Source organism: Opisthocomus hoazin, chromosome 3 (genome assembly GCF_030867145.1).
Source record: "Opisthocomus hoazin isolate bOpiHoa1 chromosome 3, bOpiHoa1.hap1, whole genome shotgun sequence".
NCBI classification, from domain to species: Eukaryota; Metazoa; Chordata; class Aves; order Opisthocomiformes; family Opisthocomidae; genus Opisthocomus; species Opisthocomus hoazin.
In genome coordinates this window covers 107,696,242-107,724,001 of record NC_134416.1, presented here as the reverse complement: position 1 = coordinate 107,724,001, position 27,760 = coordinate 107,696,242, and the positions used below count along the sequence as shown (strand labels likewise).

General features: G+C 41.2%; 1 protein-coding gene across 3 annotated transcripts in view; it reads right to left on the bottom strand.

Annotated features, from left to right (window-relative positions):
- Positions 1 to 27,760, bottom strand: part of EXOC2 (exocyst complex component 2) — a 129,306-nt gene that overhangs the window by 51,433 nt on the left and 50,113 nt on the right. For all 3 annotated transcript variants that reach the window (XM_075417179.1, XM_075417181.1, XM_075417180.1), the window contains 7 exons: positions 26,049 to 26,167; positions 14,512 to 14,637; positions 11,876 to 12,000; positions 7,817 to 7,885; positions 7,408 to 7,565; positions 4,128 to 4,249; positions 117 to 178 (listed from right to left, as the gene is read on the bottom strand). In XM_075417179.1, the coding sequence (XP_075273294.1) occupies positions 117 to 178; positions 4,128 to 4,249; positions 7,408 to 7,565; positions 7,817 to 7,885; positions 11,876 to 12,000; positions 14,512 to 14,637; positions 26,049 to 26,167 (781 nt within the window). The remainder of the gene's footprint in view (positions 1 to 116; positions 179 to 4,127; positions 4,250 to 7,407; positions 7,566 to 7,816; positions 7,886 to 11,875; positions 12,001 to 14,511; positions 14,638 to 26,048; positions 26,168 to 27,760) is intronic.

Here is a 27,760-nt window from a genome sequence, read left to right as displayed (position 1 = left end):
TACAGACTAAGTCCAAAATAATTCAATTTTTGGAGAATATAGAAACCAGTTTCATCACACTTGCAAAAAAAAAACCCAGCCAAGAAAGTGCCTACAACACACACAAGTATACCCACCAACGATGTCAAACCTTCATTGTCAACAACCCAGTCTTCCTTTTCAGCCAACCTCTTTATATCTGTAAGACAGAGCGAGAGGGGGAAGGGGGGTGAAGGTATTCATTTTCATTATTAAAAACTCCTTGAACTTGAAAAGATAAACCACAGACCTCGGGACTGCAATGACTAGGCACTCAAGCAAACAGCACTAAAAGCTTCAAAGCTTTCAGCGTTCTCAAGTGACTGAGAATGGAACTCGTGCACGGTGCGCTGGTGACACCCCGCAGAGAAGCGTATCTATCATACATGGCAAGGGCTGCACGAAGCACAGCTCTTACTGGGAAGTTTAAAAATAAATATTGTGAAGGCTTTGGGTTTGTTTTTATTTTGCAAATTCTTAATCACAACATAAAATACTGCATTTAAGAACCCAAGTCTCCAGTCTATTATAATCCCGCTCAATTAAAAATGAAAGAACAACTATCTAGCATTTTAGCAAAGACAGAAAGGACACCACGTAATTCATATTTAATAACTATAAAAGCGGCTTAGAGTCCCTGCTCAGGGTCAAGGATCCATGGTGCTAGACCTTGTTCAAAAATCCATGCAGGCATACGCAAAACCCACTGTCCTCCCCTCCCCACGAGGTGCCACCCTCTACAGGCTTACTGGAGCTACGAGGAGCCAAGTCAGGACGTGAATCCCCAGCTCATGCACTGTAAATAAAATTCCTCTATGGATGCATACACTCCGCATCATCGCTTCTTCTGGGGGCCTGACTGACTGGTAAGCAGGAGCAAGATGAACTATGTGCAGTGTGTGGGGCTTTGAGACAGTTTTTCACACACAAATAGCGTATCAGAACTGTTTGTACATCATGAAACTCCCTTTTAAATGCGCAAAAATTTTGGTAAACTACCACATCTGCTAAAAAATCCAAGAGGAGGATAACTAATGCATGCTAAAAGGTATCTTCACTATCTTGGTGCTTTAATTAGCTAAACTAGGAAGCTTGGGTATATTGTCATACCCTGCAATTATATATCTCATGGAAGCATAGGCTTACAGAATCACAGAATCACAGAATGGTCGGGGTTGGAAGGGACCTCTGTGGGTCACCCAGTCCAACCTCCTGCCCAAGCAGGGTCACCCAGAGCAGGCTGCACAGGACCTTGTCCAGGTGGGTCTGGAATATCTCCAGAGAAGGAGACTCCACAGCCTCCCTGGGCAGCCTGGGCCAGGGCTCCGTCACCCTCAGAGGGAAGAAGTTCTTCCTCATCTTCAGCTGGAGCTTCCTCTGCTTCAGTTTGTGCCCATTGCCCCTTGTCCTGTCGCTGGGCACCACTGGAAAGAGCTTGGCCCCATCCTCCTGACACCCACCCTGCAGATATTTGTAAGCATTTATAAGGTCCCCTCGCAGCCTTCTCTTCTTCAGGCTGAACAAGCCCAGCTCCCTCAACCTCTCCTCGTAGGGGAGATGCTCCAGTCCCCTCACCATCCTCGTAGCCCTCCGCTGGACTCTCTCCAGTAGCTCCTCATCTTTCTTGAACTGGGGAGCCCAGCACTGGACACAGTACTCCAGATGAGGCCTCACCAGGGCAGTGTAGAGGGGAAGGAGAACCTCCCTCGTCCTGCTGGCCACAATTATTAAGGGATTGTGCAGAACAACTACTCTGTTCTGTTCCCTGTTTAGTAAACCTCTTCATTCAACAGATATTCTTGCAAGGCTTTCGACTGCCCTGGTCAGCCTTCACACGTTTCTGTGGCTGCTCACTTTCACATTCTGATCTGAGCTAATACAAATACAAAAGCAACAAATGTCTTTCTCGTATTTCACTGCTCACCAAATTCCAGTCAAATACATTCATGTAAACCCCCTGTCTAGTCTGGCATTCGCATAATTCGGCTTTCATGACCTTTATGACCAGTGATCACCTATGAGAGGGAAAGAACACAGACTGCTTCTCAGGGCCAGCATGAGTACATGGTGTTTATCGCAAGACAACAAGAAAATCCTGTGCGTAGGCAGATTTGTCCTATTTAAATCGCTAATGGTAGAGTGCTCTATTAAAAATTTTAACTGATCTGAATGCCTTTACCAATGCAAAACATGCAGCAAGTGATGAGACAGAACTTCGTATCAGCAGCTCATGCTTCACAGAGATTATAGAGGTGAGACAAGTCCAGGAGGAGCCTTTTTGACTTCACACTAAAGATACAACTACATCTAAGATCCATTTACATAGCTCCATGAGAATATCCACTAACTATTCTTGCGCTGCCTCCCTAAAAAGAAGTTTCTCCAAGGGCCCAATTAACCTGGTCCTGTCCAGAAGAACTATCTAGATACTCTGAATGCATGCAATCTTGCTTTAGCTGGTAAAGAACATAAAAAAGGGTGCATTCTGGCATCTGGAGGGATCTGATCTCTTCCAATTCAAGCAAGAAAAAGATGAATAAAGGTGCTCAGACCAAACAGAATCATTCACACAAAGACTGGTAAATCTACTCTTATAAAAATCTAAGGTACAGACGACCACAGAACGTAGGTGGCCAGCAATCAGGACGCAAGAAGCAGAAACTCCGGATCTGAACAAAGAACTGGGCGATCGTTACGATGCAACAAGTACGTGAAACTAGTAAAACAGCAGAATTTTTGGCCGAGAGCTTCATCATTAATCACACACTGGAGCTCTCTGGACCACGCTGGAGAAGCTAGGTGGGTAGCTCAGAGATTTGATAAGCTGAGGATTGTCAGCAAAACGGCTTGGAGCTGGATACTTCCTTCCTTTGAAACAGGCAGGTCATCCGAGGAATCACTGATAGTTCCTAGACAGGGGGCAGTCAATCCAACAGGACCATCCTCAGGTCATAATTAAAAAAAAAACACCCCAAACTCCACCTACCATTTCAAAAAAAATACATATATGTATAATTGATCTCTATGCTAAGTGAAGCAAAGCAAAATAGACTTCCTCGTACTGCAAGTGAAATCTGAAATATTGGTAATACTTTCTGTGTAGAGTTTTAAAGAGACGAGACAACCCAGGTACTTGGATGGCCAACTAGCTTGATATTAATGAAGAAAAATCATGCTAACACTGAAATAGGATTTAATCAAACAATTAAGAGCCAAGAATACAATTCATATCAACACTGTATCAAACCACAGAGGCCTTATGATTTGTTGTCACCAAAAGTTTAAAAGTTTGCTTAATACAGCCACCTGTGCTCAGCACACTTAATGCTTGAGTAAAACACTTGCTTCGTGTTAGCCTACAAAATAACGACGAATCACATGTTAAAGACTAAAAACTGACTAAACTGTGAGATTAAAAAAAAGGGTAATTAGTCTTTTGGAAAAAAAACCCTGCTAAGTGAATTAGCAGAATGATCTGCCTCGATTTTAAGAGCGACATTTATTTCTGGAAGATTTCCTTTGTTCACACTGAAGTTTCAGAACTGAGTATCAGACGGTAAGATGAATGGCCTCTGATGCACACAGAGGCACACTACAGTTAGAGAAAGTGTTATGGCCTTGACAATCCAGACGTTTATGGCAAAAGCTCTGTACACAGCAAGAAGCCCAGGGATTACAATGTTAGTAAAATGCCTTGGAAAACTGAAATACTTCAGGAAGGGCTTTGGATTTTCTTTTCTTGGGGGTTGGATGTTGTTTATTTAATTCTTCACTTTACAGAAGAACTCAGAAAAAGAAAATAAACAATATTTCCAATATGGAAAAGATGCACCATGAGATAAATCACTTGCACTGTAAAACTGTCTGAACCCAAAGGAAACTGATATAAACTACTGTATTCGTTAGACTAAGGGAAGAACAGACTTATAGCACACATCTGTCAGAGAAGTGAAATACTTAGCAACCCTTCTGAGATCTTCCAGAACTCAGAGGAGTCCACTGCCACTACAATATCTGTAACAAACATGGTTACCCTCCAGAACATGGTTTAGCCTAATCAGAGGCAAAAAAATATGACAGTAAGCAGAGAGACATGCAGCCTTTATTACCTTCAGCTGTGTGTTGTAGTGTCACCAGAATACAACGTACACGAAGGTCCAAAATAAGATCCTGGATGATCTGAAGCATATCGTTGGGTATCTCGAGTGCAGTAAGAGACTCAGTACTAAGCCTGGAAAGCAAATGAAATTCGACTTCAGTGTGAATCTGCAGGGGTTTTTAAGCTGACATAACTTCATCGAATTTTTTGGACGTTTTCTGTGTGTGTGAATACAGTAGCTCCATCCGCAGCGTATCCTTGAAAACTGATTATTCCATTCAGAGATGATTAATTATTTGCTTAATTCAGAAGCCTGCAGATACATTTTTCTGTAACATTACAATAATGGCATTATAGCAACACACCAGCCTCTCCCAGTCTCCTCTGGCACCTCCTTGCCTGCCTTTCTGCATCCATCTCTTGCCTTACAGTCCAAGAATAATCCTTTGGGAGCAGAAGCAGCGTTTTTGCTGGTTTTACGTGAATGCCTAGATGGAATCCCACGTCCACAACAGGGCTGCTGAGATTTTGTTTACCTGCATTGCAACAGCATCAGCCACCAAGCTGCCATATGTGGTGATGGGGCTGTGCATCAGATTGCCAAGAGTACATGCATTTAAGGAGCCAAAATACAGCTGCTGCATCACCTGTGAATTCATTCACTGTTCAGCTCCCAGCTCTGACCGGGTGCAAATCACCAGCTACTTATAGCTGGGGATGGAAACATTCATTTCCATTTTTTCCCTTCAGAAATAGTAACACAGCAGCTGCTTGCAAGGAACAGCATTTCACTTTTTAACGAAAAGGCTGCAGTTGTGCTCAGACTTTAGTTAGGGGCACAAAATGAGGTTTTTATTCAACTCTGGGATATTTACGCAAGGACAGTTCAGCTGCAGCCATTGCCATCTGCCCTTCTGCTGATACTGAGCAAAGCACAGGCACCAGAAAATGCCAGAGAACAGGAGCAGGCAGGCACAAGCAAACAAGTACAAACCATCAGCGGAACACTTCCAGTCATCCACCTGCAGGCTCCGGTTCCTCACCTCTGGTGCTGCGCACAAACCACCAAAACCCCACCATTAACCTGGCTGCCATCTGCTCAGCGCTGCTGGATTAGTAGACTACAAAAACGTGCAGTATCTCAGCCATCCAGGAAACACAGGATGTAAATACCCATCTGTGAGAAGTTTAAATGAAGAAGTCCTATACTTAGAGCTGATTCCATTTCCATGGGAGCACGCAGCACCTAGATCATCTTTTTCCTCTTCTGACTCACCCTACCAAATACAGACCCTTCTGTCCTTACAGGGAGGCAAAAGTCTTGCCGACAGAATCACAGAATAGTAGGGGTTGGAAGGGACCTCTGTGGGTCACCCAGTCCAACCCTCCTGCTGAAGCAGGGTCACCCACAGCAGGCTGCACAGGACCTTGTCCAGGTGGGTCTGGAATATCTCCAGAGAAGGAGACTCCACAACCTCCCTGGGCAGCCTGTTCCAGTACAGCTTCACTTTATCGCAGAGCTCTAATTTATCTTCTGGAACCTATTCATATTGGGCAATGAGAGAGTGGGGTACAAGAGCAAGACTGTGCAACCATCACTTTAAGCTGTGCGATACACACAAACAAGCAGAAAAATTAAGATCACTCAGAACACCAACTCCTCGCTACCTAATTTTGTAAGTTTTAGCATTCTTCAATGCAAGCAGAAAACGGTAAATCATTTGTGAGATGACTGAAAAGAGTAAAACTCTATCATGTGCTTCACAACGACTCTATGTTAGAAACGATAAAAATAAGACTTGCCAAACTTTGAAACAGATCAGGTCTTTATGTAAAGTGTAGACTGTTCAAGAGAACAGCCCACCTTCGTCGTTGGTGTGAGTCACAAGGATTTATTAGACTGTCAAAACCTAAGGGCTCAAAAAGAAAACCACCTGTAGCACTCGCAAAAACGCCTGACCTGGTCATCACTGGTTGGTTCCCCGTCACGCCATGTTCAGTTCCTTCTTGCCAGACTGCCCTTTTTCTTCTCTACTTTGACCTCTTTGCATTAAAGTCTAGCTCAGGTTCCTGAAGTGCCAGCACAGGCATCAGTAAGAAGAAGATGTGGGGAAGAGTGGGAGGGCGAGAGACTTTCCACAGCTCTCAGTTCACTTGTTCACTACCAGGGCAGTGGCCAGAAAGCAAGAGGAGATTCCCTGAAAAAGAGCCTTCACCTGTCCTATAACCTCCACCTGGATCATACCTTGGATGGCAGCACTCTGAAGCACAGCCAGCCTTTAGAGGTTAAATTTCCAAGCCAGTATTACAGATGTGGAAGTGTTAAATTCTAAATTTACTGTTTGAGTGAAATTGGTTTGCTTCTCAGGAGAGGCCAACGCTGGTGCCAGAGCCTGCTCCCTTGCCCCTTTGCATCTTCCCATCAGATGCCAAGCCATTTCCTTCTTCAATTGGGAGCTTGCCATAAAATTCAGCCACTATAAGAAACTTCCCATGGAAGTGTTTTTCTAAATGGTTAAAGTAGAGATAATGTAACCGAGAACAGACTTGAGGAAAGCGTTAAGCAGATCACTGCTAGCTCCATCCGCAGCAGGAATACCTCTACATCACCATACCCCTTCCTGTTCTTCCTCTGTGCTTTGCTCCTTACCTGTTTTGAAAACTGCAGGTGAGAAGTGCAGTATCATATCCAGGTATTACTCAAGTTTCCAAAACATAATGGCAATTCTTATATCCTCCATAGACAAACAGCAGCAAACTCCATATGAGACATCTTGTAATTACTCACGTGCACATTAGTAAATTTATAAACAAACATAATTACAAGCAGAATGACACTGTAAGCAGGAGTATCACCTTCCATAAAACAACTGTAAAAGTAAATTATGGTTTAAGAATGAAGCATGCTATTTTCACCCATTTCACCCAGATGAGAGGACGTGCAGCAAACGAAGCAGATGATTCTTTCTACCCTAAAAAATCAAATCCTGTTTCATTCATGGACTGTCTATGCTATGGCAGGCAAATATTTTATTCAAACTTTTTCATAAGATGCCATGGAAAAAAATGAATAAATCCATCACGTAATAGGGGTATATCATGAGACATTATTAATTGCACTTGCACATAGAATCCTAAATCTGCCGTAAGTAATTTTTTTGTAACCTTATTCTTGAAAATGTTAACATTCTCACTAGTAGGGGTATTTAATGCAATAAAGAGAACAATTTGTCTTAAAGCACACACATGCCAGGAACAGTATCATTTTGTAGGTCCACACAGCCATTTACCTCACAGTCTGGATAACATGTGTCAGCCACTGGCCAGAAAGTTCAGATTTCATCTCCCAGCCACCATACTGTCTCGATTCTCCTTCTCTGAGGCTGAAGGGAAGCAAAGCTCCACGGATAAGTTTTACCAGAGAGTGCATCACTTCCTGAATCATTTTCTGTATCAGAGAAAGGGAAGAAAAATAAAGCAAAAAGCACTATCAATGTGCTTAGGCATCCATGTACTTGCTATACCCAACAGCTTGGAATGTATGATTTACAGGTGGCTCCATGTGGTAGAGAGCAGAGGAGAAGGAGGTGTAAGGGCACACAGATGGTTTAAGGAATCTGATTTTCAAGTTGGTGACACTCAAGTATCTTGTTATGAAGGACAACTGAAAGAAAGCAATGTTTTCCCCCCATAACTTACCTTGAAATCATTTTGCCTTTGCCTGGCGTTTTTCTTTGATCTTTCCATTTGGCCAGATTTTTCAGCAGTCTTGTGAAAATGAGAAAATTGAAAAGTGTGAGTATCTCGTAACCACTGTTAAAACAATTCTGAAAAAGGGGGTTTCAAAGTGAAGCAGTGAAAACCAGTGAGTTTATGATGCAACTACAAAGACTAACTGGTGGCATCTCAATAAGCAGAGACTATAAAAATCAATAAACTCTACTTACTGCAGGTCAGTGCACTAATGTTTAATTCTGAGGAACAATGTGCATTTAAGAGAAAGTCAGAAACAAGCATAAGCGTAGCTCTAGCAGTACAAACTTCATGAGGTCAAAGTTTTCTCGCTGCAACATTAGTGACAGCAAAAACATATATGCTCCAATTGTGCATCAAATTTATATGAAGAAACTCTGTTTTCTCAGCATGGAAGCTTCCCAGAGAAGGACATCGCTGTGAAACGGGAGACACTTCTTGGAATGAGGGCAGTCTGGAGTTGTACCATGTGATGGGGAGGGCTGAGGGTGTTTTGGGCTTAGGAACAACATTTTGTTGGAAATGCTCTTTAAATAATTCAACTAACTGTAAAAAAGACTCTGCAAAATAATCAGCATCTCCACGGACAATTCGCTTCTTTGAAAAAGGAGGAACATGAAGACGCTTTGCATGAGACGGTTACAGTTGAAGAAAAACATGGTTTGACTAAGAGTCTTCCTGTTTGTAGTTCGAGCCTTCCGTGGAGTCTACTGAGAGGACAGCAGAGTAAATTATACCAGAAAAGTTATTTCAAATACTCAGTTAAGTGCAGATGCAGAACTTTGCAGTTAGAAAACCTCCTGTTTCATGTATGTACAGCAACATCTGCTGGGCAAGAAGGGCAAGAACATGACAGGAGGGTTCTCAAAGAGAACCAGTTTACTTTCAAGGCTTTAATTCGATATACTCTTTTTTTCAAATTCCCTCTTTAGCTAAAGCATTTCAGATTTTTAAGGTAAAATAACTAATTTGAAATGAGCAAAAACATGAGAAAAATAAAACTGCTTAACAGTTTTGGAAGATGCACAGCTGTGAAACTCTCATACTTTAAAGCTCTGAATTACACAGTTTCAGACGAGGAGAGCAGCACTCGAATTACTGCTGCATGTAATACCCAGTTCTCTCTTCTAATGCCTTAAAAAGAAAATCAACTGCATTCCTTTAAACCTCAACTTAAAATTCACACTGTTTTACAGCTGGATTAAAGAACAACAAAAAAATTCACAGATCTTTGATTATCTCTTTTTTTTTTTTTGTGGTTTTGCTGAAGACCAATCTTGAACCTTTCCTGCACAGACAGACCAAAACTGTCTTGTGGTAAGACCAACGGTTACTACTCACATATGCGACTTCACCTAAAGTGATTCAAAGAACTCAGCTTTTCAAACTGTTGAAAATACCACGTAAAGCCTTAACTGACAGCATGTTAAGGCACACAGCTAACCTTTCAGAACTAAAAAGAATAGCCCCCCCAACCCTACAAATTGAACTAGAGAGAATACAGCTTGTTATTCATACATGGGGATTTTCTTTCCACATTTTTAAAATGTCTGCTAACTGAAATGACCCTCTACACCATTTTCACAGGTTTTTACTTCAGAAACTGCAGCAAACACCTTGCTTCCTGCATGACAATAAATAGCAAGCGACATGGTAAAAGAAATTTCTTCATGGACAATTAAAATCTACACTCTTTTTGATAGAAAAACATATAAACCTTGAGTCTTGAATGTGATGTCATGACAGATACGCTCTAGAAGAAGACTTCCAGCTCACGCCACCCCCTCGTCCCACCTGCCCTCAGCCGATCGTGGCGTGCAGAACACACAAAAGGAACCGAGGGCACCAGCCCTCCTCGCTCCCCAAGAACATGGGCGCTTCTGCAAGGACCAAAGGAGCAGAAGAAATCAAAGGTATGGGGACTAATTTCTCACAAGCTCAGAATCTGGCCCAGCAGAAGAAGAGCAGATATACCTTAAAGACTAACAGGAAAAGTACTTCCTCTTCCCCCCCCCTTTCTAAACACATGGAAACAATGTTTTGTTCAGACATGACATAAGATCACTGCATTTTCCACTTGCAGTCATTTTCATGAGCAGAATTTTTCAGCCTTGTTTACAGTTCATGTCTCAGTTTCTCTAGAAATTGCTTTCTTTTTCATTGTACCCAGAGAGGAAAAAAAAAAAAACCATCACAGTGACAAGTCAATTTCTAAAATCTAATTTCCAATGCTACTGTTGCCAAATACAAAGGTTGTCATTTCCCTTATGAAATTCATTATTTTTGTGAAAGTCAACAGTCCTAAGGTTTATTCTTGATTTTACTTCCTTCACTGAACATTATGAGTAAATGTCATATTTTTCTTTTGATTTTGTCATGTAAAAGGAGGATGGCAAACAGAATCTATTTCACTGGAGCTATAACACCCTGTACATTGTGTTGAACATATACAGGGCTATAGTACCTATTAGTATCATCATATGAAAACACTCTATTGTTTTACAGACAGTGGCAATAAACAGAATGACCGCTTAAGAAATTAATTCTTTAGTTCGTTAGAGAAAAGGAAAAAGACAAGATACACTTCCAAATTTCCTTTTCCCAAGTTTTTTTATTTATTTTCTACTGAAGTTGCAGACAACAGTAGATATCTTTGGCTGTCGTTCTGCTTTAGCGATAACTTTGTAGTGGAATGCTGCAGCTGTGACGACTTCAGGATTTAAGCACAGCAGGATAAAAACAATCTCAGCAAATGAAATGATATAGTAACAGTTAGAGAAGTTTGAGATGCGCAGACTTTTAGGTTTGATACTGAAGCTGCTCTGAATAAGATGCATGTCCAAAAGCTTGCTTATTTTTCCACCTGCTCTGTATTATCCCAACTATCTCTACACCTCTTTACAGACCTGGTCTCCAGAGTTCTTTAAGGCCCAGCAGGAGTGAGTCCAAGCTGGAGTCGGCAGCGATACCTGCGCAGATGAGGTGTGAACTCATGCCTTAGCTGCTGATGGAACAGAGAGCTGCCTTCACTACACCTCAGCCATGTGTCTGTCTGTCAGACCTGCTCCTTGGGAATACGCCATCGCTACCGTTCTCCTTCAAGAGAAGGACAAACATGGCTCGAGGATCAGCAGTGATCTCTCTGGAAAACATCATGTAATTCTGGAGCCAAATTTTAGCAATAACACCGACACCAAAGCTATTGTATTTATCTGGTAACGATTATGGTGACAAGTTGTGTACCGCCCACATCAAATTAATTATGAAATGCATCCTTCCCAAGTCTGTTAACAGTGTGCATCTAAAAACGGCACGTCATGAATAATTATTTTTTTTTTTTTTACCTACTTCTTGCACTATCAAGATGATATTTACATAATTTGTAAAAACCAGCTCATCTGCGCCAGAAGGACCAGGAGCACAGGTGACTGCAGCTGGCTGCACCTCCAGAGCAGACTCTCTGTACTACGTCTGTGTACACCCCTCTGGGCCTTGGTCATTTCGCAACTCTGCTCTTACACCTATCCCCACTTCCAAATACTTCAAGCTCGAGAAATGAGTACTCTTGTTCCAAAGAAAGGAACCAGTTTTTTTCTGTATGACTTTGTCTTTCTCATATCTCTCTCCTCCACGCTGTTTGATATTTCTTCAGATCACCAACGAAGGGCAGCTGGCCAGCTGCGAGTAAGAGGCGAAACTACAACAGATACTGACTCCAGCATCTGGAACACACAGACACACAACTGGCAGATTTCTAAGTAATTCCACTGTCTGCTTTTATTCTTTTAAAAATAAAAAGAAAAATCTCACTTCTGTAGGTTAGTATTTCAAGACACCTTGCTAGCCAAGGTAGCATCTCTCAAATGTGCAAGAGTCTACACGTAGTTTTATAAACCTCACTGTTAAAATTAGTCCAGTCAGTTCCTCCAGTGAAATATAATAATTCAAACATAATTATTATGTAGCTTTGTTACTTAAAAGTTATTTATATAGAAGAACCCATACCTCACTGAATAAACTTCCATTCACGTAAGAAATCCAGAGCTTCCAGAAGTTGGGCAGCTGACTTACAACGAGCTTCGTCAACTTTTCAACAAATACAACTTGCTGAGGAGCTTTGTATCGCCAAGCTAAAAGGTGGAGAAAGGAAGGAAAAAGCAAAACTAATAAACTTTGAATTAATAATAGAAAAATGTACTATTAGCCTGCTGCTGCTTTGTATTACACAAGTAATACCATACAGTATATATAAACATACAGTATATATAAAAACTTTCAGGTAGGAATGGAGAAATTTAAAGCCTGGACCATATATATGTACACAAGCTCCTTCTTCTCTTCTCATATGCTTACAAGGGGCCAGCACCACGACAATCTACACCGAACAGGCCCTCTTTGTAGAGGTCTCTAATGCAATGCACCCAACAGTCCATCCAGCCCGTCTTCTGTCTTCAAACCACTCCAAAAGGTAAGGGAACACGCAAGCAATCAAGGCATTAGAAGTTCCCAAAGCTGAGGTGGTGATGCCGAAGGAACAGGTCTGCTAGGTGGGCCAGTGATTAGGGCAAACAACGGAAACTGGAAGAGCGCTTTATTTCCAGCTCAGAAAAATTTTCCATTGTGGCCTGGGGCAAGCTGCCAACCTCTCATCTTCATTTTTATTTGTTTGGTAAAACTCTTCTCTGAAAAACAGAGGTGATTCCAACACTGTTGTTAAAACTCAATAAATGTATCGCTAATTATCTAGTAAGATTGCTGGATGAAGAACTCCATCCTAACACGTAACACTGCAGCATCCCTCACTCCTACACTAGCTGATAAAACACACCAGGAGAACAGCTCACATTCTGGCAGCAGGTCACTTTTGCCAGTTTCTTATTAAATGGGGCCAAAAGTGGCAGAAGAAAGCACTAATTAACAGAGGAAAAGGAAACTGTGAAATACTTTTCTACACCCAACTGCCTTGTCCATGAAAATGTTCTCAACTACGACGTTTTAACCGAACAGGGTATCGGTGTAACAGTGATGACACCTATTTTAGAATGCCTGGAAAAATAAATCACAGATTTTGGGAAAAAAAAAAACCCCAACCAACCAACCAAAAAACCACGAATGTAAACAAAAACACTTAAAGAGGTCCATGTTTGTTGGTGTGGGTTTTTTTGTGTATAAACTCTGGTCTTTTACAAATAATAACATTTAAAACCTATTGTCCTACATAACTCTGTGGAAATGCTGGAAAACATTGGGTGAAATAGCACTTTTTGTCTTTACTCTGCTAGAGGATATTGCCTACACAGAATGGGAATTCACCATTTAGGCAAAAATAGCTGCCTAATGGCAGTGGTAGAGCCTTCAGCTGCTCCTAAGCATGCAGTGGGCACATGCACTAAGTACCAGTGAGCTCAACTCGGAGGCAACTCCTTCTGACTGTGGGGTCTCTGCAGTGGATTATTAATGCTCCAATATACCCTCTAGTTTTCCTTTGAATTTTGGTTTAAAATGGTGGCTACAGAATCTGTAAAGCCTGCTGAAGACTTCTCTTTTTCAGCTTGTAAAAGGTTATGGATTCATAACTAAAAGCAAAGATAACCAATTGAATTGGAATTGCCTTCCGTAGATGCAACCGTTTAAGCAGAGACACATGCAGAAGAATTCAAACAAGGGAAAAAAAACCCTGGATTTTGGATGTTGCTTGCCACATTGAGCGTGGCATGCGTATTGCTAGTGGATGGTATCCAGCAGCAACCAGCCATTTACTGTTCTGCTTTGTAATACTTGATAATCAACTTCATGCAAGTCTTTGGGCTGAGAAAGGACATAATACAGTAATTAATTACTTGGTATGCCAAGTGTACATATGTGTATTTTGAAAAGTTGATGTAATTTACATTTTGAAATATAAGCATTCAACCTCAAACTGTGATGCAATTTAACTGTCTCGTACGTGAAGATACACTGCGGCAGCACAGGAACGTACAGTTCTCATTCTTCATTCTAAGCTCTTGAATGATTCCCTCCATTCCTCTTTTTGCTCGAAAAAATCAGGTATTTTGTAGATGTTTTTTCAAGGGAGTCCATAGAACTAGGAAAGAGCAACATCAAAGCAGACCAAAGCCAGAACGTCCATAAAAAACCACCTTCTGCAAAAAAGTACTTTGGTAAGAAATGATCTATCCTGTAAAAACCACGTTTTCTGTCTCCTGCGATGTCACCACTGAAAGAGTCCTGACACGAAGCTGGCTGGACAAGGGCGTTGAAGACACTTCGGACACACAAGGCTCAGCTGGCTGCGGACACACTGCTCCAGCTTAGTCCCACACTTTGTTTCCCTTTCTGGGTTTACAGAATTAGAGAACGAAGAGCAGATACGTGAAGTCACAGAAGGAGTAAAAGCAAGGAGAGCCACCTTCGCAAACACACACAAAAGGTTTAACTGCAGCAAAAGGTGGTAGGCAATAGGTGGTTATGTATACCAAAAAAAAAAAATAGTTCTAGTTTTGTATGGAAAAGACTTTTAGTACCTTAACTACATTTTAAGAAGCAGATTTCACCTATGAGCTGCTCTTTGCTTGCAAAACCCACAGAGGACCCCTTTAGTAAGCGACGGTAAGGTTTTTCCAACTAAACCAGATGCCTACCATCGTCACGGCCAGACTGGAAGCTGCTGCCCCTTTTCAGTGACGCAGTTTGACTGAGATGGCCAATTGGGGACGGACGCACATCACTGTCCAGGTCTAACATGGGACTGTGAAGCAACGAGCTGCCTAGGGAGAAGGGAAAAAAAGCAACAATGATTTTGCACACCAATTGACAGGAAACTGCATGCTGCATGTGGATTTCTAATTTAATTCAGAAGTGAGACAAGACAAAAGTTATCTAGCAAAAACATGCTTAATCCTGCTTATTTCAACTGTTTATGTACATCAAGGCTATTCAGCAACACCACTACCGACTCCTGTAGCAAAGTGGAAACCACAAGTACCATGTGGGAAACACCATTCTGTGGTCTGGGTGTTTCTCTGCTTTTACTTTAATTAAAGCCCTACAATCAGTTGCTTGAAAGCCATGGATAAATACGTATTTATGCCATCAGTGACACAGCACACATTTTTTTCTGGTGTATGTCTACACACACTTTTCAACAGCAGAAGTTTCTGTGCCTCCAGCTGAAGCGGTCCAGGAGCAGAGTGTCCGACCTCTCCAGAGAGCAGGCAGAAGGAATTCACCCATCGTGCAGCAGACGAACTAATGGCTCTGTATGCTTGTGCACGTCCATAAAACACCCCCTACTCACACATACCTACAAACATACAAAGTATTTCCCAGTGTATCAAACAATTTTTCTATTTCTTTGGGTACCTGTCATTATGTAGGTCACTATTAGCAAGTCCTAAGCAATCATCTAATCTGATGGAGGTTGATACTTGGAGCCTAATGCAGGTTTTAGAAGGCAGCTATGTAATAATCAGCCGACCATGATGATTTTTTAACGTACCGTAACACTGCCAATATTTCTTTTAAAGTCTAAATTGCTGCTTTATGCATTTCACGTTACAGATACATTTCTGAAAGTAACCATCAAAAATTATTTCAGCGTTGGCAAACTGAGCTGTAACAGCTAAACTTCATCATAACTCACAGAATTATAGAACAGCTCAGGTTGGAAGGGACCTCAAAAAGCTCATCTGGTCCAATCTTTCATTGGAAAGGAAGCCTCGAGGACATTATCTACCACCCTGGACAAGTTTCCAGTTGTGTCTTGAAAACCTGCAGCGATGGGGACTCCACCACAGAATCACAGAATCACAGAATAGTAGGGGTTGGAAGGGACCTCTGGGGGTCCCCCAGCCCAACCCCCTGCCCAAGCAGGGTCACCCAGAGCAGGCTGCACAGCACCGCGTCCAGGGGGGCTGGAATATCTCCAGAGAAGGAGACTCCACAGCCTCCCTGGGCAGCCTGGGCCAGGGCTCCGGCACCCTCAGAGGGAAGAAGTTCTTCCTCGGGTTCAGCTGGAGCTTCCTCTGCTTCACTTTGTGCCCATTGCCCCTTGTCCTGGGGAGGTTACTCCAGTGACTGACTGTTCCCACAGTAAAAAATTTCCTTCTTGTATTAAGATGAAATCTCTCTTTGTAATTCATGTTGAATTTTGCAGTGAGAATCTCCGCATTTGAGTTTATATCTCTTGATCTTTTCCATCCATACCTACATTCACTTAAAGTAACAGGAAGGCCACACAGTAAGACCACCAGCTGTAACGCTGCAATGCTCAGATCCAAGAGTAACAGAAAGTGAAAAGGATTTGAGCAATATTTATTCTAAATTTATGCTGCTGTCAGACCAGCGCAGCAGTAAAGACATACCTAGTCAACAGCTGGGGCTTCAACAGCAAAATTAAGTACTGTGAAAGTTACCACAAACTTCCAATAGGTGACAGTATTGGATTTTAGTTACTTTTGAAAGAAATTCTTTCTGCCATTAATCCTTTAACAGCTTTTAAAGAGATCTCCTGTGGCCTTTCGCTGTGGCACTGTCCTTAGTGAGCGAACTGCTGGCTCCTCCACTCATCCTACGACTGCTCACAGTGTAAGAACCTAAGTAGCCAGCTCCAGTTTGCTATGTCATTCGCAGCCGTGACGGACACGCAGCACTGACTGACTTGGTGAACCCACCCGTGCTATCTTTCATCTGTATTATGATAAGTCTGTATTATGATTCTGTGCACTTAATGAACTCCTACACCGTTTTTTAAAAACGACTCATCTTTATGACACCTTTAAAACTGGGAAGTTTTCAGCAACCTGGAATCCGCTGCAGTGATTTAAGTGTATTATCCACCATCACCACAGACAAGGTCTACAGTGAGTTTGAACAAGAATTTGGGAACTGACTTTTCCTTCTGAACGAACTAAAAATATCAAGTAATGAGACAGCAAAAAACTACAGCTTTCAGAAGTTTTTTAAGTAGACATGTATGCTGCAAGTGCAAACAGTTAATTATGCACATGTACTACACAACTACCCATACAGCATATTTGTAATTTAAAGACCTACGACTTCTACAACACATCTTCAATGTTGTAAATTTGCAATAATTAACTTCCATGAAAGCATTCCAGCAACTTCGCAGAATGAAGTAAAACCAAAACAAATTGATTTCTCTCCAGATCAAAAAAGCTTGCATTCAATATCTTATAGAGATTCTATCAAGAATAAAAATGAAATTGTACAGAAGACCCTGACAAATTTTAAGTGTCGCACAGAGCTCTTGGGCTTCTGTAAGAATTTGACTCAGATTCAGCATATCTGCATCTTCTTTGGGAAAAAAAAAGAAAAAAAGGTATGCCAAGAAGGACAAACCAGAACTGTCACAGACAATGCTGGTTAAAACATACACTAAAAAACCTCAAGAGTGCAGCAACGCTACTTTCACAAAAAAACAGAACTGGAAAAAGCCATGATACACCAAAACGTCCCTCTCTGATGTCTCTGCATAGAATTTTGGTCCTCACCTTTCACACACCTTGTTAACATGAGGAACTTCTTGGAAACAGACGGACTCAAAAAATGACAGTGCCAACTAAACCTCAGAATTAACAAAAACAGACGCACTTACCAAAGCATCTTAATGCGAATTAGCTCAATTAAAACCATTTGCCTGAGGTAGCCAGCAGCCTGAAAGGTCTGTGTTGCTGCTGATACCCTAAGCCCACGCTGCCCAAATGGTTTAGATATTCACCAGTAACAGAAAGCACGTAAAGAATACTCTCTTGTTCCACCAGAAAAACCACATCATCAGTTTGCAGCCGTGCCAGGAAAAGAAAGTTTAACATGAACTAATTTCTTAATTGGTTGTCTAGCATTACAAGCAAGTATAACACAGCAGCAGGGAACTACGACAGCTCATATACCCTCAGGACTAATAAACATCTGGACTGCATTAGCAAAGCTGATCTTGCTTTCGCCCTGCCGGAAGATAGCGCTTGAAGACTGCTCACTAACACATAAATCTTGCAAAAAAAGTGAGAGCTAACTTACAAACAATTTTTTTCCCATCCCAACTCGTTCCCTCTCTGGAGCCAGCAGCTTAAATTTAGCAGCATAATGTAATACAATGAATTAATATTAGTACAGACTGTAGACAATAATATTTACAAACCTAAATAAACTACCCAAATAATAATTTACTGGCTATTCATTATTCAATTTGTGTACTATTTCTACATTCCTCGATCCTGAATATAGAAGAGCAACAATCTAAAGTTTCAAGAAATTAACTTTTTACTGTGCTAACAGGTTTTAAGATGTTGTATAAACAGCATGAAATATACTTTCTTAGCAGATCATCTTTTTTTTTTTTAAATATACTGCATTTTTGAAGTTAGAGAAGTATTTTTTTTAAAAATACAGCATCTACATGGAGTATATCTGCCAGTGCTGCCAGTGCCAAGTGTGTATTTAACCAAGGTAACACAGGAAAAATAAATGTACTACCTTCTCTTCTTCTATCAAACAGTCATGACGAACCAGAAGTATAATTAAAGCTTCATTACATTTACAACTGTAAAAATCACGAGAAGATCAAGTAAGAAGTTCTAAGGATCTTAACACTGCTTCAGATTTTTTTTTTAAAAAGGATTTTTCGGGGTTTCAACTTTTTGTGCCCAGATATTTTGAAGGTAGGTAGAACGGAATGAAAACACTCAGCTACTGTGTGAAATATAAATAGCTCAGCAGCTTTTTTCAGATCTGTTCTAGTGCAGTAAGATCCACCAAAATGAGGATCTAAAAAAAAGCGCAATGCTTTTTGAGCTCATTTATTTGGTTTGTGCTTTCACTTTCTGTAAATCAAGGGTCACCCGTGCCGACCCCCAGTTGCAGGTTTTCTCAGTTTGCTGCAGGGTGCTCCTGTGCCCGCAGCACCTACGGCTCCCGTCCACACCCTGACCCCGTGTTTTGCGACGCTGCCTGCACGCAGCACGCTGCAGCCTCGGTGAAAAGGACAACGAACGTGAAGTTTGCCTAAAATGGATTTTTCCACCATCTGCAAACCAGTCAATGATGTCTTTAAAAGCAGCTGTATTCTTTCCTCCGTTATGCATCTTACAGTGAATTTTCTCACAGGCTACGGTAGCGCGGGAAGGCTGAGCTACAGCCCCCGGGCTCTCTGAAGGGCGGCAGACTTCCTTACCTCCCTTAAACACCTTTGAACATTTTTTCCTGTGCACAGCGGGCCCCTGTCCTGTGCTCCAGCCTGACCACCCACTGTTGCTTGTTGACCAAACACACAGCGCCTGGAGCCCGCACCGACACGGCCAGGATGAGATTCCTTTCAAGGACACCGCACGGAGAATTTCAATTTGTCTAGGGATGAAATCAGGCGACGAGAAGTTACCGAAAAACCAACCTGCTCAACAGATGAATGACTGCATTTTATTCTTCCTTTGTTTTTAATGTACTTCTTCTTTCTAACCTTACATTTATTAGGAACCTGACGTTTTGAAACGATCAAGAAGAAAAGGGGTTGTATTTCTAGCAGAGAAGAGCGTGGAAGATGAAAATCACTGCCCTTTATGGAAAAAATCTTTTTGGAATACGTTTAAAAATGAACGCTTTTTTAAATCTTAAGGCTAGTCTTCATTATACTAAATACATTTATAATGAAAGTATTTTTCAGTTTACCACACAAAGGGTATTTAGGGCTACTATTTCTAGTGGTGTTCTAAGTATGTCGCAGCCCAAGGGTAAGCCTTACTGTCGCTCCTGCACGCCAAAAAATACTGGAGACAAACACTTCAAGTTCAGCACATCAATAAAAATGATGTCATTTTATTAGCACGAGCTCCAGTGGACATCAAGATCATCAACAATTTTGAAAACAGTCCCCTTCTACTTCACTGCCTGAATAAGGAATTAAAAGACCAGAGCAGACACCAAGGGAAAATTCTGGCCACAGAAGAGTTTCGCTTTGTCTTCAGTAGTACTACTCTTTTCAATTTTGATTTTAAGCTACCTGTGCTGTTTTATAATCACAATATTTACTGACTTTATAAAACTTTAGATATTATTTAAAGTATTATACAAAATAAGAATGCCTCCTGCACTTCTGAACATGTCAGATTCTACTAAAAATGCTAAGTAACAGCAAAGTTCCAGATACAGGTGGTAAAAGACGAAAACAAATCCTGTGTCAAATTTTGTATTGATTAATTTCTATTCCTTTTTTTTTTTTAATTAATAACCCATTAAAGGTTTGCTTGACATCTGCTGTCAAAAGTGTATTTTGCTATGGACAGGGGATGCGGTTTAGACATGAAATGGCTTCCAGCTGCAAGAAGGCTTCTTCCAGATGTACAGTAAGCAAAGGCAATGGAAGGGAACCAGCTGCTAGGATAACAAATTGAAAAGGCCCTTTTGACACAAGCTTTGCCGGCCTGTCTGACCTAACAAAGATGGATCATTCATTGCAAGGTGAACAGAATCCCAGTGTGGCACAGAAGAAAGAGCAGCGTGGTCGAGGCATCCGTCTCCCTCCTTCACACCACGCACAGCTGCTGTTCCTCTGGCACCGAAAAGTCCCGCACAGCTTTTCCACCCATATCCAGAGAGCCTGAGGGCTGCAAAAACGAGATTTTTTTTATTTCCCCAGCAATAAGAACTACAACAAAAATCACAAAGACTGAACTAGGATATTCCAGTTTCGAGAACTGTCTCCACGTTGGGAACTTTAACAGGTCGTATGTTGTATGTTTTGCAAGCCAAAGAGCAGCAGAAAGATCACACTATAACCGTGTCGGTGTTTCCATTTACAGTTTTACTTTCTAAAGGGTGCTAACAGATAGCTTATTTGCACTAAGGCTACATAATATCTCAGCAAGACCCGTTTAGAAACGAAGACTTTTTCAGTCAGTCTGACGATACCTGGATTGAGAGTCCCTACCGTTGCAGCTCAGAGGATCACAAAACCTACTAAGCCACTGTTAAAGCCTCAGCAAATAACCATCGGCCACAGAAAACAGTCGTAACCCCCACAGCTTCTTCCCCCGATACTCACGTGAAGAATCCCATTGCTTAACTCATTTTGGCTATCCGCCCGGTGTCCCAGGCAAATCTTAAACTAAACCTCATTTATTTACATTTATTTTCATGTCATTTTACGTCATTATATCCCCCATGTTTCCTGTACTCCAATAAACCTGGGAAGCATAAACCATAGTGAAAAACTACAATTATGCCCTAATAACAGGGGAATTGCCAAGTAAAGTTAAAAATTACAAATATGTAAAATCTTCACTGAAGGAAATCATTTACTATCCAGATACCAGGTTCGAAAGTCCCCAGACTTCTACAAATCACAAGTTCAAAGTTCGGAAGAAGCAATTCAGACTTCAGCCTATACAAGGCATAAAATAACAGCATAATTCAGTTTATCATTACGCTCTCTCTTGCTAGAGATTCAAGAAATACTGTCCTGACTTGGCATCGTGCTCTCCCACGTGAAGCTTTCTATTCGTAGCCTTCAGAAACGCCCTTTTTCCTGTCCGCTCAGTCCTCCCTCTCTCTAACACATCTCCTCACCCAGTAACTGCAGCAAGCTGGCTGTACCTGCTTCAGGTCATTCCAGTGGGCAGCAACAGTGGGATGTGATCAGATTGATCAAGGCATCAATGCTTCAGAAAATAACTCTGTAGCCATTAAAAAAAAAAGGTTTCTAAAAACAGTAAGAGAGCATAACTGCCTAATCCTTTAGTAAGGCAGATAAACACTACGTGGAAAACATAAGAAGTTCATAAATCCATACATTTACAAGCATGACCACGTCAGCAGAGCTACAGCTCCAGCCAGCTGCATGTGGGTCCTGTATCTACAAGGGCACCTTTAATGGAAGAATCTGACCATCAGAGAAGCACGAGAACGGCTTAACCTAAGGTCATGAGCACGGGAGCTTTATGATTTGGGCATCCCCTGCACTGCCTCGTGCTTCCACCATGACTTTGGCCACGCTGCTTGGTCTCTTTGTCCTGGCTGCTCAGACTTCAGAGTACTTAGAGCAGGAAAAATTTTCATCTGTTGTCATATACGCATATCCACTCACTCCTTAAAACATGCAGGCTTGGATTCTAACAGTTTCTCCTAACATGAACATCATCTGCTTGCATTTTTCAGACCTCGCAAGCGAGGAAGGGCTGCTGTGGCTGCACAGAGCAGGAGACAGATGGGCTCAAGGCAACGACGGGTGAGTGACAGCAGCCATACCCCAGCGAGCAACGGAACGTTAACCCACGGAATTCAAGACTAACCAGCAAACCGACGGGGTTGTTCGAGACTGAGGGGAAACAGCACATTAATGCAGCTACAGAGATATTCCTCAAGGGAAACACACTCCAAAATGCTGCTGTAAAGTACTTCATACACAGGACTTGAGAAAAATCCCCGTCCTGCTTGGACCTGTTGAAATAAACGCAACCGATGAGCTAATGATCAGATTACTGCATCTTTTACAATTAATAACTATTAAAATGAAAGGAAACATCCAATTGAGTAACTTGCTGTTCATAGTTGTCAGCCTTTAAGCCACGCTGCTTAGTTACCTGACAAAGCTTAGCACAGCTTAATACACCTTTTAGGTTTTGGAAATAATATTAACACAAGTTGGACTAACTGAAAACAGACAGTATTTGAAACATATAGAACTTCTGCTAATGCCTGAAACGAATTCCAGGAGAGAACTCAGAGCCCATGACAGCCCTGTAAACCTGCCACAGTTTCTTCTTTCAGGCTGCACCAGAGACTGGACTATGCTCAGACACTTTACACTTCTAGGACATGCTTACAACTGCAGCGTATTTCTACAAGATGGGGCTAATCTCTAGTAGTATCCAAGGACAGAGACTTTATTTCTTTTTTTAAAACTTTCCATGTGATAGTGCTACTGAAAGTGAAGGATTCACATTTATATCAAAAATATATACTTTGGTATAAACCAGAAATAAACATGTATTTAAACACATCTCTAATATGCGATTTTCTGATAGTACCTTCAACCACCTCCGCATGTACATTAGCTCACTCCACTCACCACGTATGCTTAGGAGAGCCTTGAAGTACAGTTATTACCAAGAAAGCAACCATCAGACAAAGATAAGGAACCTACAGAGGACGCAGAAAAGTAGACTTACTTCTTACCAACACTGGGGATTTGTCCTGACTGCCATTACTAGTGGCCTGGATGAGAGGACACCTCACTAAACCTCCTACAGAAGACAGGAGAAGATGCTATTTCTATATAAGGAAATGAAATTATTTCAGCTGTAATGACTAAAGGGTCAACCTCCTAATAGTATGGAGACGACAGGAAAAATTTTGTCCTCCTGAGAGTAGATTGTTGGCTTGTCCTGTCGGTGACTGAATCTGGAGTAAGTGCTCCTTAGAATTCACTGAGGCTTGGGTTTTAGCTTGTTCAGCAAGCAACTGCGATATTAACCTTCCCCTCCCGAACACGTCACATCCAGCAAAAAAAATTTGTTGATAATATTTACTGTTTGACAACCAGCTACAAAAAAATCTGTCCAGAACGTGTAATAGTTTTCAGCAAGGACTTCTCCAGGTGAGAAAAGCAAAGGCTTTCCTCTAATCCCAAATCCATTTTGGGTAGTAAAATTCACATGTAATGACTCAGGGCACAGCTCTGCATTGAAAACTAATAAAAGAGCAGCAAAATGCTTTGGCACAAACTCAGTTGAAACCTGAAAAACTGTGCACAAATGCAAAAAATAGACACAAACCGCTACTGAGGTTAAAGTTTACTACTCTGAGTAGTTTTGACTCAGTCAGTTTGAACCCACACATTCAGTCAGCAGCAGAACTAAGCTAAGAATAGCCAGAACTTGTTGGTATGTTCAAGGTGGAAATGGAATTCCTGTCTTCTTATTCCAGCACCTGGAAACTACCATCTGCTAGAAGCAACGTCTGTTCTCCCTGTTGAAAGGGAAACCTAGAAAAAGGTTTAATGCCCTTTTCATTAGAGTATCAACCTTACGTCCCACCTCTTCCTCCAAATTCTTGATATAAAAATAATCTTTTCTGGAAGCATTTTTTAAGTGGAGAACTTCCATGTTTGAAAACTTATTACTATTTTCTCCTAAAAAAAGCCTATGAATTTAGGAACATAGAAACCAAACTTTAGATTCGTCTTCAGTCTTGCATAACCAATTTGACATTATATGAGTAAAACCCAACACTTCTCCAGTTGGAAAAGCATTAAAGTAGATTAAAATACATTCCATGTCTCTGATCACAAGCAGCATTGTTCCACTTGGCAGTGAAGCCAATTCTCCCAAGTATTCCTTTTTGCATTCTCCTGTCCGGTGCATACCAAAATTAAGGCTCTACAGAAAGGAAAAAGTATGTTTAGCAACCTTCTTTTATCCTACTAGATACTAAGTAGCAAATTGCATCAACTAGAATCAATTCTTGAGTATTTTACAATCTGTACAAAAACCACCTTCGTAAGAACCACATAAAAGGCTGGAAGAAACTTCTGAAATTTGACGAGCTCTTTAATAAATCGATAATATACCACCAGTTTTTTCATACACACACTAACTATTCATGCATGCATTTACTGGGCATTCAAGTTATTTAAATTCCTTCTTCCGTGGCCAAACAAAGCTGCTAATGTAACGGCCCCTTTGATATTAAGGCTGAGGTAAGCAGATTTGTTGCAAGAAAAACATCAAACAGGTTGAGCTTTTCAAGACAAGCCGAGGAACTCAGACACATGTTCTATTCATTTACCGGAGCACGCATATCGATATTATAAAGAGCACTGCAACAAAAAAGTCTCAAGCACTTAGTATCCTTATGCCTGTATTTTTCTTGCTGAGAAGCTGAGTGATATCTATCAACATTTTGCAAGTGAGTGGAGAAAAAGAAAGCTTAGATTTGTTAATCACGGCCATTTTTACAAGCGAGTTTTGCTCCTGATGTTGCGAGGTGTGGTGGTGGTGGTGTCTCAGGATTTTGACAAGGAGGGAAGATGGGGAGGTGCTGGAAACGTTCTGAATTTTGACCACAAGGCCAAGAAGCCAAGCTGGTGTTCCAGCTGGTCCCACCGTACTCCAGGGGCTGTGCGTGCCCTATCGTAACGCCCACTGCCATCGCCGTCGTGCGCGCTGCACCCCGCGACCTCTGCACCTGAGGCTGCAACCTCTGCTAAGGAGTTCACGCCTCCTGCAGCACCTCCACAGCACAGTTCTGCAGCGAAATTTCTGTGGTTTCTCAGAAGTGAACACGTTATTTGGTTTGGGATACATAGGCACTAACACTAAACACGGGAGTCACCTATAAGCCAAGAGAGGCCAGGTTCCAATACGCCTACTCATCTCAGAAACGGCAGCGAACTCAGTAAGACTTCTTGAGAATCAAGGCACCGCTAGTCATTTTCTAATTTAAAAATCCAGTTTTCAGATTTTACTACTAGAAATGCCTCGCCTATAGCCTCCTACCTATTCCATTTTGAAAATATGCTAGCGAGATGCTAACTGGCAGCTAGGTTGCTGCCACACCTGAAAGTAACACCTACGAGCACGCACTTCGAGGAGCAACACTGCCAAAGAACACCACTAAGTGCTCATGCTGGGCTTCATATAACATTGTCCCAATATCTTGTTTGTCCAACTGACAGGTCTGCGCCCCTGAACAGTGTAATGTGAGTTTTGAAAGTGCACACGAACAGAGAACAAGAGAACACTGTATTACCATTCCCTGCATACCAAGAAATCAGGCTGTTATTCCCCTGTACCCCAATGCCCTGCATATCCGTACACTCACGGCGTATCTTGTGACAAAGAAATCCAACTGGCGGACTGGGACAACAATCCAAACTCCATGTGACCTCAAAGAGGTAAACTTCAGATAAACGATTGAAATTTAATGCTTTTCCCATGTAAAGAGCTTAAAAGTTACAAGTTAAACAAAAAGAAAACTCCAACTTCTGTTTTGTTTTTACAACAGAATAAAGAAAAAAAGACCAGTCAGTGCTCAACTTTGTAAAAAGCTATCAAAATTGATGGGAAAAAACCCCAGATACCAATTGTACACTAAAACTTGTCAAATAAAAGGCAATGCCAAATTCTTAAGTGTCAAATACATATATAAAACAAAAACATATCCTTGCCTTTTTGTTCTTTAACATAGCTCTCCTTACAGTTGTGCATAAGCTGCAGAATCCACTGATGTTGAGCACCAATGCACTGCCAAGCAGGGTCCCCAGGCGCGTGAAGATCAGAAAGATATCTGTAAAACCCAGTCCAAAAATCACAGCTCTGACTTGACACACTGAAGGCCTCATTAAAACAGACCAAAGATGTACTAAGAAATACTTTCTTTCTTTTTTTTGTACATAACATTAAAAATTCAAGAATAGTTGGGAAGATACACTCATACCCAAAGCAAACACAAGTTTTGCATTCTCCCTCCCTCATTTAGGGAAGCAAAATTCCATTAAAAAAACCCTGTAGAAATAAACAAAATCACATATATTTAATATCACATTAACATGTATTTTCAGTCGTGCCTCTAATAAAGTACTTGGGAAACCAAGCTCTTTGTCTGCCAAGGTTGCAGTTCAGTGCTTCACGATTCACTTGCAATCAGTGATGACACCTCAAGCATATAAAATATGCTATTTTTCTTCCCACTTTGTATGTCCGGACCGTATCATCATGTAACCTTAACAAGTAAGTACAGAAGGAATTAATTCTCGGCAGCTCATTAATTTTAGCGCACATTGCACAAACAGATGTAAACCAAGCTCCTGGCTGTTTTGGTTTTTTGCGGGTTTTGGGGTTTTTTTTTTTTGTTTTGTTGTTTTAGGGTGGGTTTTTTTTTTTGCATTAGGATGTGCACACACCCTCTAAAAAAAAGGGGGGTATAGATAACGAAAAGGGTTAGGGCTTCTCATCTATAGAAGTAAAACACCCTCTGCCTTTGGGGAGAGGGGAGCATTAGAAGCCTGCTGTTATAATTTCCAAGACAACGCAGAAGTAATATACTCTTATTTACAGCTTTCAAGGCTATCTGACAACAGGACCTTCAAACAGTATTTTCAAAAAGTAGTAGGTACTTTACTATTTAATGTGCTCCGTTACATTCTGCATTAATGAGACTCGGGACAGATTCAGAAATTCAGGGTGAAGTACACTGATTTCTTATCTTGAGCAGTGCAGGGAATCTTTAACTCCTCCACCAAAGCTGTATCACTACAATAATACCTCACGCTCATTAGGAGCGCGTTGCAAAATGCTGTCTTCTGTCAGCACTGTCTGCAGTACTTGAGCAAAAAAATAAACTGTAAAAGTAGGCTTGGTTGAATGGACGAGAACATTACACAATCAGCCATTTTGACAGGGTGACATTAATAAATTCTGAGCTCAAGTCCTTCCTCAGTGTTAAGGGGGAGTTTAGTTTTTGCTTAGACACAAACTAAAAAAAAAAAATAAAAAAATTGACCATTGGTCTTGGAATAAATACATCTACTTGGCTGTTAAGTGATATGGTAAACTGCTTTTGAACACTACAAAATAATTGCCAGAGTAAATACCATAATGAAATGAGAGGAAAATACAAATTGAAGCCTAATTATAAAGATAAACATTGAATATCTGGGGGGGGGAAACCCATAGCATTTCAGGTCTTGCTCAGCCTTAGACATTGGAGACATATAAAACAAATACATCAAGGAAGAAAAAAACCGGCAAAAATAGCAAGTTTTAAGCAGATAATTTTACAATTAGGATTTTGTTAATTTCCTCCTAGCTGAAGTGCTCTGAAGAAAGCTTTCTTTGTACCTTGCCTCCACAAAATTTACACTAGTATGACCACACTGGC